The 10,483-nt window shown below is 34.4% G+C and overlaps 1 protein-coding gene across 1 annotated transcript in view; it reads left to right on the forward strand.

Annotated features, from left to right (window-relative positions):
- The first annotated feature begins 460 nt into the window (after positions 1 to 460).
- LOC111700506 (tyrosine-protein phosphatase non-receptor type 12) overlaps positions 461 to 10,483 on the forward strand; it is a 10,206-nt gene continuing 183 nt past the window's right edge. The window contains exons 1-15 of the mRNA XM_023471436.1: positions 461 to 763; positions 1,973 to 2,068; positions 2,387 to 2,477; positions 3,230 to 3,351; positions 3,992 to 4,089; positions 4,723 to 4,789; positions 5,031 to 5,093; positions 5,937 to 6,031; positions 6,203 to 6,288; positions 6,606 to 6,672; positions 7,349 to 7,488; positions 7,764 to 8,244; positions 8,578 to 8,800; positions 9,451 to 9,537; positions 9,849 to 9,961. Coding sequence (XP_023327204.1) covers positions 641 to 763; positions 1,973 to 2,068; positions 2,387 to 2,477; positions 3,230 to 3,351; positions 3,992 to 4,089; positions 4,723 to 4,789; positions 5,031 to 5,093; positions 5,937 to 6,031; positions 6,203 to 6,288; positions 6,606 to 6,672; positions 7,349 to 7,488; positions 7,764 to 8,244; positions 8,578 to 8,800; positions 9,451 to 9,537; positions 9,849 to 9,961 — 1,952 coding nt within the window. The 5' untranslated portion in view covers positions 461 to 640. The remainder of the gene's footprint in view (positions 764 to 1,972; positions 2,069 to 2,386; positions 2,478 to 3,229; positions 3,352 to 3,991; positions 4,090 to 4,722; positions 4,790 to 5,030; positions 5,094 to 5,936; positions 6,032 to 6,202; positions 6,289 to 6,605; positions 6,673 to 7,348; positions 7,489 to 7,763; positions 8,245 to 8,577; positions 8,801 to 9,450; positions 9,538 to 9,848; positions 9,962 to 10,483) is intronic.

Genomic DNA, 10,483 nt, shown 5'->3' on the forward strand with positions numbered 1-10,483 from the left:
TTTTTAAGGGGGGCACAATGGTGCCAATGGGGGGGGGGCACAACATTTTTTTTCCGCGCTGACGCGCAAAATGTCCCCCCCCCTCCAGAAATGCTCTCGTACGCCCCTGGGTCGGATGTGCAGTATAGCGGATTTGTCGTATTTCAGAAGTAGAGTAAAGCGGATTTTCGTAGGTCGAAAGATACACCATCACCCTGACTGTGTTCCATTTAAACGTATATGTAGTATACGCGCTACGCATAATAATTATTTACATATTTCTTGTTCTACAAGTCAGAGAGCGGAAAATTCTGATTAAATATTTTATGAATGGAATTTGTATCCAGTGAAACTTGAGATACAGGAAACCTTTACGCTTCATTTGTCTCAATTTGAGAATCAATCAATCAATGCACGAAAAGATCAAAGACGATCTGAGAAATTTAAATTTCCCGCGTTTATTATTTGGCTCTAAACTTAGCGTGACGTCAGGCTTGCGCATGTTTAATGTAGAAATTTAGCTTTTTATTTTGTTATGGTATCTACATACATCTTAATTTCAATGGGCAAGCTGATATAATTATGTGCATAAAAAGCTCCATGAAGCTTCGTGAATTGGTGATTATAAAACTATGGTGAAACCTAAACGCCGAAAGATGAAATGAAGGAAGAAAGTGGACAAAAAATTCCTTTAAAAACTATTTTGAAAAATTTTCTAAATCATGTTGAAAATATTGAAGCGAAGAGGATTGAGGGGGAAGATCTGTATGAACGGGAATTCCAGGCAAGTTAGAAATATCTTAAATCATCAAAAGTGAATTAAGTCTAAAGTTTCGCCGCCTCGGTCCAGGTCTTAACTTGTTAATATTTTGATAATATATCGGTTGGACTAATTGCCGAATGATCTAACCTTTAATTGCTAGGTAATTTCCTAGAGAGCGATTTTTTAGATCCCCCCCTCCCTCCTATCAAATTTGTACATGGATCTTAACTGTAAGAGGATCTTAACTGTAAGAGGATCTTAAATGTAAGACATGTGGCCGCAGCGCTCGGCCCCCTAGCCTGTCCTAGCCGCAGCGCTCGGCCCAGAAAGTGTTTAACCTAACTTAACCCTAAATGAAAAAAATAAATAATAATAAATCTGCTGATAAATAAGTGGTCATGTACAAAATTGAGAGGAGGGGGGCCCCGGGGTAGGGGCATGGGGGGATTCTAAAATCGTTCTCTGGGACAGACCCAATTGCTATAGTTCAGCTGTATAGAAACCGGTTTTTATTCCATGAGAACATTAGTTCATATGATCAAAATTAAATATCATTATGTTCAAATGAAAGTAGTATAAAGATATACTAGAGTATCATTTATATCAAGATCTCTGGCCACAGATTCTACCCCTAGCCGCAGGGGTCGGCCCTAAATTTAATTTAGTTTTGCAGAAATGTGGTCAAATCACAAGGTTCAGGGTCTTGATTCGCAAGAGTTTGGCTTCCTGGGCCGAGCGCTGCGGCCACATGTCTTACATTTAAGATCCATGTAGAAAATTGATAGGAGGAGGGGTTGGGGGTGTTCAAAAATCATTCTCTAGGCTAGTATTCCAAAAAATTGCTCAAAAAATTTACTCCCAAACCTCAAATCTGAACTATTGAACAGAGATTGTAAAAATTTCCTGATCTCTGAAGTGTTCATAAGTTTTAGCGTAAAGATAGGCGAATAAATCTCTACATAACATACAAATTTTCTGTTTTGTTTAAAAAATTCAGTAAATTTTATGTAAATAACCTGGATCCGGATCCATATTTTTCCAGTCCAGGATCCGGATCCGCATCAAAATTAAATGGAACCTAAGCGCTGGTTCAAAATACTGAAATTTTGATAATTTCTGAGTTCTTTGATCAATGAGAATCTGCTTATCTTCCAACTTTCATCCCTTAAACTTTTTTTACCCATTTTCTTTTGCAAACATATCCTGTAATGATTTTTTTTCCTTTTGCAGAGATTAAAAGGGTTCAGCGACGAACTAAAAACTAAAGAGGAGTTCTCGTGTTCCGAGGGAGACAAGGATGTTAATAAGAAGAAAAATAGATATAAGGGACTTAATATCATCCATATATTCATTCTTTTACTTATTCATTCATTCATTCGATGCATTTAAATATTTGTTGTATGTTTGAAAAAAAAGTATCTCGAAGGTTTTTTTCTTTTTTTTTGGGGGGGGGGGATTTAAAATGTAACTTTTTATTTATAAAACCCTTAATCAAAGAAATTTTCTTGATAATGTGAAGGCACTCAGCGCACACATTTTAACCTGGAGGGGGGGATAATTGAAGGCACTCAGCGCACAATTTTAACCTGGAGGGGGGGGGGGGGATATTTACTTTTTTGTCCATGGATGACATTAACCTAACAGGATATTCTTCCGTTTGACGGAAGCCGAGTTATTCTCTCCGATTATCCCGGAGTACCGGGCAGTGATTATATCAATGCAAACTTTATTAAAGGTAAATACTAGTACATGTTTTTTTCATTTCAATTTTTGAAGTTTAAGTCCAACACATTTAAATTCTTGTAGAAGTGATTTTGTCTTTAGTTGACAAACAGGAAACTGAAAATTATTGAGATTTTTTTCAAACTTTTTAGAGCATTGAAATAATGTTGACATTCCTTCTATAAACTATTCGAATTTGAAAATGTTCCGAATTTGTTTAAAAATCAAATGTTTCGCCTTATATTAAAACTGACATTTATCCAATATTTGCCAATAGTCAATTAAAAACTAGAATGCTGGAGGCTTTAGGATCACACAGTTTTGTTTGGTTGATTAATTGATTGATCGATCGATTTATTGATTGACTTTTTATTGCCTAATTGATGGATTGTAATGTAACAACTGGAATAACGAGAAGCATCGATGCAAAATACATTTTTGAATTGATGTGACGCTGAGACAAACTTACGCATATTGAAATAATGTAATATGAAACTGACGCATATTGAAATAATGTAAGATGAAACTGACGCATATTGAAATGATGTAAGATGAAAAAGACGCATATTGAAATGATGTAAGATGAAACTGACGCATATTGAAATGATGTAAGATGAAACTGTCGCATATTGAAATGATGTAAGATGAAACCGACGCATATTTGAAAATATGTAAGATGAAACTGACGCATATTGAAATGATGTAAGATGAAACTGACGCATATTGAAATGATGTAAGATGAAACTGACGCATATTGTAAATCAGGTGCCAGTGGCAGTAATGCTTATATTGCCTGCCAGGGTCCCCTCCCCCACACCGTCAACGACTTCTGGCGGATGGTGGTGGAGTGCGAGGTTCAGGTCATTGTCATGGCCTGCAACGAACAGGTCAGTTTTCTTATCATTTTTTTCTTTTGTTAAAAGGAAAGTTTTTAACTCTTTAAGGAAATTAAATGAACTTTTATAGATAGAAATGTTTTGCAAAACTGTGAAGGATCATTTAAAAGAAATTCTGCAGTAGAAATACTACAGTAGAAATCCTGTAGTAGAAATCCTGCAATAGAAATTCCACACTAGAAATTCTGCAGTTAAAAATCCCACAGTAGAAATTCTGCAGTAGAAATCCTGCACTAGAAATTACGCAGTAGAAATTCTGCAGTAGAAATTCTAAGAGAAATGTTGTGTATCGGGCTTTGCCATGTCTTGGTATAAAGGGTCATTTGAAACACTCCCGTCAAGTAAAAATTTGAATTTAAACCGAAAACAAGGAATAATCAGGTACTGCAGGGATAATAATGTTTTCTGAAAATATGATTAATAACAAATATATATATTAATGGATTTAAATAGTAGGAGGCAAGAAAACGAGCAATAATCAGGTACTCCAGGGATAATAATGTTTTCTGAAAATATGATTAATAACAAATTTATATTAATGGATTTAAATGGTAATGATAATGTTCTATGGTAGGAAGCAGGAAAGCATAAATGTGAATGCTACTGCAGGGATAATAATGTTCTATGGTAGGAGGCAGGAAAGCATAAATGTGAATGCTACTGGTCGGATTCTACTGGTGATGAAAAGAAACAGTTTGGAAAGTTCTTTATTTCCCTGCTCAAATCAAGGTATATAATAAAATGTTATTTCCCTTCTGAAATCAAGGTATATAATAAAATTTTATTTCCCTTCTCAAATCAAGGTATATAATAAAAATTTATTTACCTTCTTAAATCAAGGTATATAATAAAATTTTATTTCCCTGCTCAAATCAAGGTATATAATAAAATTTTATTTCCCTTCTCAAATCAAGGTATAAAATTATACTTTATTTCCCTTCTTAAATCAAGGTTTATAATAAAATGAAAGAAAATTCGAGTGTTTAAGTAAGATGACTAACGAAAGCGGTTGGGATTTTCCTTGATTACAAGAAGAAGAGTATCAAAGTATTCGATGATTGGCTACAACAAATACAACAAGTCGAGAACAAAAGGCTTATCTTTAGCAAAAATTTATCAAATTGATGTTTGACATTAAAAAAAACGGAGTTTAAATAAACTTCAATTTTTTCAGATTTTTCCAATTTTTGTGGGATTTCCAAAAAAAAAATTTCGCAATTTAAAAAATAGGTTCTTAAAATTCTTAATTTTGGAAAATGTTCTCAATTTTTGGCAAATTTTTTAGAAAAATCTTTAAATAAGAACAGCGTTCTTTATTTTTTTTGGAGGGCAGGGGGACAATTCTTATTTTTTTTATTTCAGGAATATTTGCCCCGATTTTCTAGTTCGAACCATCAAACTGGAGTGGACCAATGACCAGGGAAAAGAGGTAAAAGGGGTTAAAATCAATTTAGCAATAAAGAAACAAAATATCAAAATTAATTTAGTATCTATTTTTTACCATAATGATGCATATTCCGCACTTTAATTTTATCCTGTAGAAATACCTGAAATGATATGATTGAGTATTTATCAGTAAATCTAAAGTGCCTACAGTGTATATCGGGATCAAGCGATCGGAAGTTCGCAACTCTGAATGAATTGTGAATCTTTATTTTATGTTAAACTAGGAGGTTAGAACAGTTTGCCAGTTTCACTATTCAGCCTGGCCAGATCATGGAATACCAACTCAGGTCATTTTTAACATATTTTTTTATCACATGTTTTTTCCCGAAAATGGGCGAACTAATGGTGATTTTCTTAATACATTCCCGCCAGGGCAGGGGAAAAAACTGTTATCACTTAACAGAGGAAATAATTAAATTAAAGGGAATACACATGAGCGTATTAAAATGAAGATGTCCACCTCATTTATTTTTTTATTCTCCCCTCGAAGATGGAAAAATATTACTCCCCCTCTGATTCAGCAAATTGTTTTTCTCTAACTTTAATTTTTAATTATGTTTTGATGTTCGTTCAACCATTACTTAATAATTTCAACCTCAGTAGTTTCTCTTCAAGATTTAACGGTCTGATAAATATAATTAATGTCGAGATAAATCTGAAAACAAAATCTTTTCTAAATTTATGAAAGAAGCTTTCGTTGTAATTTCCAGAGACCCTCCGATTCAATCGGTATCCACTAAACCTTAATCTGAAAATGTGACAGATGTCGTCGTTTTTAGAGCTTAGCTAGCGTTTAGTTCTCAAATTTTAAATTGTATTCATTGTTTCTATATCTAGAAACCCGCATGACACTGTTACAGATTACCCACAATTAAAAATAACCATTTTTAAAAAAGAGAATCAATGAATATCTCGTAGATTCTTTATCAGACAAAGCTTTTAAGGGCGCAACTGTGAATCAGACATGCCAATGTATATATGTAGGGTCACTTGAAATTACTTCTACAAATCCTTTATTGTATAATGTATATGATTTATTGTTTCGAAAAGAGCCTCAAATTGAAAGAAAAGCAGTTAATCATGTTAGTAATGAGTGTCTAGGTTTGATTCAAAAATAATTCCATGTGTAGGTTAAGCCCTTACTAGAGATGGTTCGACTTATCCGGGACTGCCAGGCGTCTGAGACTCTACCTCTTCTTATCCACTGCTCAGCAGGATGTGGCAGGTAGGGGTCACAATGTACATTGTACATCCGCATTGTACACCGTACAGTGTACTGTATTTGGTGCATTTTTGGGTCAGCAAAATTTTTTTTTTAAATGATACTATCTTTCGTAATCTAATGGTACCTCCTTATTTTCTCTAAACTGAACAGTCACTTTCATTTTTGTTTCAGAACCGGAACCATCTGCGCCATCGACTATGTGTTTGGATTGCTTAGAAGTGGAAAAATAACTTCAGACTTTTCCCTTTATAACCTAGGTAAATAAAGTTATAGGAAGTTTTCCCTTTATAACCTAGGTAAAAAAAGTTATAGGAAGTTTTCCCTTTATAACCTAGGTAAATAAAGTTATAGGAAGTTTTCCTTTATAACCTAGGTAAATAAAGTTATAGGAAGTTTTCCCTTTATAACCTAGGTAAATAAAGTTGTAGGAAGTGTTAGCGAAAAATCAATTGATTAATGCAATATTAAAGGATTTTCTTGTTTATTATTAAGTTTATTTGTTCATTTTCAAATTAATTTTATTTATATATTTTTCATAAATTTTTTTCTTCATTTATATCTATTCTATTTTTAGTGCGAGAAATGCGACGACAAAGAATAGCTATGGTTCAGACTGTTGACCAGTACATGCTTTGTCACAGGTGCGTTGTAAGGGGTAAAATAGTGTATTCCCCTTTGTCCCTTTTCCCATAATATTGTTGTATTCACCGCAAAGGAGTATCAATTTTTTTTAATAAATTGTAATAAATAGGTAACAAGCTTACAATTTTCCCTTAAGTTTCTTTATTATTCTTTAAAATATTTTATTGGAATAATTTGGTTGGTTTCTTGGTTGATCGATTGATCAATTGATCTATTGGCTGATTGTCAGTTAGATTCAATGTTTGATTCCCAATTGATTGACTGATTGATAGATTTCCTGATTGACTGGTCAGTGGATTGATAGGAAAATTGATTGATTCACTGGTTGATCATATTAATAGATTGATTGACTTATTGATTAACTAATGTACTGATGAATTGTCTTATTGACCGATGAATGGATTAATAGGAAAAGGATTCTCTGATAGATTTGATTTATTGATTGACCAATGAACCGATAGGTTAATTGATTGATTGATTGACAAGTGAATCGATAGGAAAATTGAAAATTGGTTGAATAATTGATTGAATAATCAATTGGTTGATTGATTGATTGATTGGCTGATTTACTTATTGATTGAGTGATCGATCGATAACAATTTATTGACTGATTAATGTAATGATAGGATGATGATGATGATGATTGATTGATTGATTGATTGATTGATTGATTAGGGCTGTACGTGAACTGTTCCTTGAGCAACTGCGAGTGATTGACTCCCATCCTTACGAGAATATCGGCGACGATGGACAGCCTCTGATTGACCAGGGGGGGGATACCGTTATACCTGATTATGAAACAATATTTGTTAAAGGTTGGTCCTAAGTTCATTTTAAAAGTTCCTACCCCCTAAATTTTGTTAGTAAGAATATTAGTAGTTTCTATAGTTGACACAAAAGTGTTGATTATGAAATCATATTAAATATATTTTTTTAAGGCGGGGATTGGGGGCATCTTAAAAAATCTGAATCTGGGATTTAATTTAAACAAATGATAATTCTGGGGTTTTCTTTTAAGTTATGATATAGAATCTGCAAATAATTTAATTTGCATAAAGATTTTATTCAAATGTGACATTTGTAACTTTAGGTGATGTTGATATTGACAAAATTCTGACTCAACGGCAGAGTGTTCCAAGAACTGTTATGGGAACTGCTATGCTTACTCGGGATCGATCACCGCCTACGGTTGCCGGTGATGTAGACGGTTCCAATTCAGGGTCAGACGAACCTGTTTTACCGGCCACCCTGGACGATTTCTCCGCCCCACCCGGTTCTCCTCATATCCATGAACCGCCTAAACCGCCGGTTAATCCGAAAGAAACGGCTCCGCAGCGGTTTAAAAAAGGAAATCTCCGCCTAATGCAGACAGATGACGGCGGGTGGAAGTTGGAAGAGCTGGAAGAGAAAAGACGTAGTCTGGAGGCGAATAGTCAGAAAAATACAAGTTATGAGACGGAAGATCGGCGGACAAGTCCTGGACAAAAACCGCCCGCGGCGGATAAACGGCGGAAGAAAGGTTCTAAATCAACCGAGGAGAATGGACACAAGGATTCACAGTTGCTCAGAAGGTATCAAATCACTCTCAAAATTGAAAAAAAAATTTATCCGACAGTAAAAAGGCTTTTCCCATTCACCCTTGATTATGATCAAACAAAGATTGTTAATCGGACATACTACTCAGTAAATAGAGTCCCTTGAAATAACAATTGCAGCCCATTTAAACAAGTAAATCAGAATTTTATCTTCTCTTTAATTATGACGAAATGACACTCCCAATGGAAAAAAGATGTTTTCCGACAGAATAAAAAGTCCTTGATCAAATAAACCTTGTAAATCGGACAATTACTTTCAACTTTCTCATTAAACGAAAACTCTTTCTTTAAACATATTTCCTGTGTCAGGCCCTCGATGAAAAAGATCAAGGCATTCTTTGACAAGTCCAGACCTGAGTGTAAGGAGGAGGGTGGGAGGGAGGAGGAGAGAGAGGAGGGGAAGGAGGAGAAGGAGAACATGAGAGCTGATCACGAGAACCATGATATTCATATATCCAGCGCTATGGCAAAACTGCCCAAGATGGAAAACGGGCAGGTCAACCTTGACGATCTTCCTCAGACGGGATCTAAGGTAGATTAATTGGTTGGTTGGTTGGTTGGTTGGTTGGTTGGTTGGTTGGTTGGTTGGTTGGTTGGTTGGTTGGTTGGTTGGTTGGTTGGTTGGTTGGTTGGTTGAAAGGTTGAAAGGTTGATTGATAGATTGATTGATTGATTGAGTTATGCATCGATCGTTACATTAATTCATTCATCCTTGATGGGATGTTTCATTGAACGAATGATTCTTTGATAAACTGATCCATTGAATCATTGTTGGATAAATTGATAGATTGGGCAATGAACTTTATTTATTTATTTATAAATTGATTGGTTGATTGATTAATTGATGGGTATTGAATAAAATTATTGGATTTTAATGATTGATAAATTGTTTTATTGATTCAATGAATTATCAATTAATGTATTGATTTACTAAGTTATTTATCAAAGGATTATTTCAACAATTGTTTAATCGATCGATTCACAGATGGATAATCAATGAAATAATTTACTAATTAATTAATCACTTGATTGATTAAATGCATCTTTGTTTTTAGATTGTTCAATTCTTTGTTTAACTTTCTTTGAATTTTTGTTTGATTGTTCTCAGTTTTGAGGCTTCAGAAATATTCTATTAAAGTTTACTACTTTCAGAAAAGAAAAAAATGTATTATTTTTTTTCAGAGTGTTCCGAATTCGCTTGACCGTAAGAGCTCCGGTCTGCAAAAATATTGGCCTCTGCAGAACAAACAAAATCAGCCTAAAACAGAGGTATAGTAGGAGAAGGAGAGGTATAGTAGGAGAAGGAGAGGTAAAGTAGGAGAAGGAGAGGTATAGTAAGAGAAGGAGAGGTATAGTAGGAGAAGTAGAGGTAAAGTAGGAGAAGGAGAAGGAGAGGAAAAGTAGGAGAAGGAGAGGTAAAGTAGAAGAAGGAGAGGTATAGTGGGAAAAGAAGAGGTATAGTGGGAGAAGGAGAGGTATAGAAGGAAATATTGGCAGTTTAAGGGGACTATTAATTGTAAATTTGGGGGGGGGGAGGTGTTAGGAATAAAAATACAGAAATTTTAAAATATTATATTCAGTTTGAGAAACCTGAACTCCCGTTAAAGCGAAGTAAAAGCATGAAGACGACAATAAAACCCGTCTCAGTTATACCAATCATACGGTCAGACGAAACCAGTTTCTCGGAATACAGGTTTGTGCAGAGTCTCTTTATAAGGGGTGAGAATAAGAGTTAAAATAAAACAACTCGGACATGCAGCGCCACAATACGTACAAGCGGCGAATATGGGAACTAACAATTTGGCCGTTGGATGAAACCAAATTGGATTAATGTTTTCAGTTTTCTTGTCGGAATATCTGTGTCCATATACTTGGTTTTTTTTTTTCATCTAATTGTCCGATTTAACTTGTAAAAGAAAAAGGCCAATTGTATTAATTTTAAGAATCTTATTAAAGTCCAATAATATTAGAATAAAACTGAATTCTTTGAAGTCAGAGCAAAAGTAAAGAAACGAGACCTCTTTTCATTCTTGATTTAGTAAAATAGTCGTCTCAGATTTTGTCGTGTGGGTGTAGGACAGTCTTATTTGATATAATATGATTTGTCTACATTTTCTGTTGTTCGCTTATTCGTTAGTACGGATTTGACGGTGGTCTGGGGATTCCTTTTTTATTTTATCTTAAACATTTGGGGGAGTTTGTTTATAAAAGGGGG

This window comes from Eurytemora carolleeae, unplaced genomic scaffold (genome assembly GCF_000591075.1).
Source record: "Eurytemora carolleeae unplaced genomic scaffold, Eaff_2.0 scaffold394, whole genome shotgun sequence".
NCBI lineage: Eukaryota > Metazoa > Arthropoda > Copepoda > Calanoida > Temoridae > Eurytemora > Eurytemora carolleeae.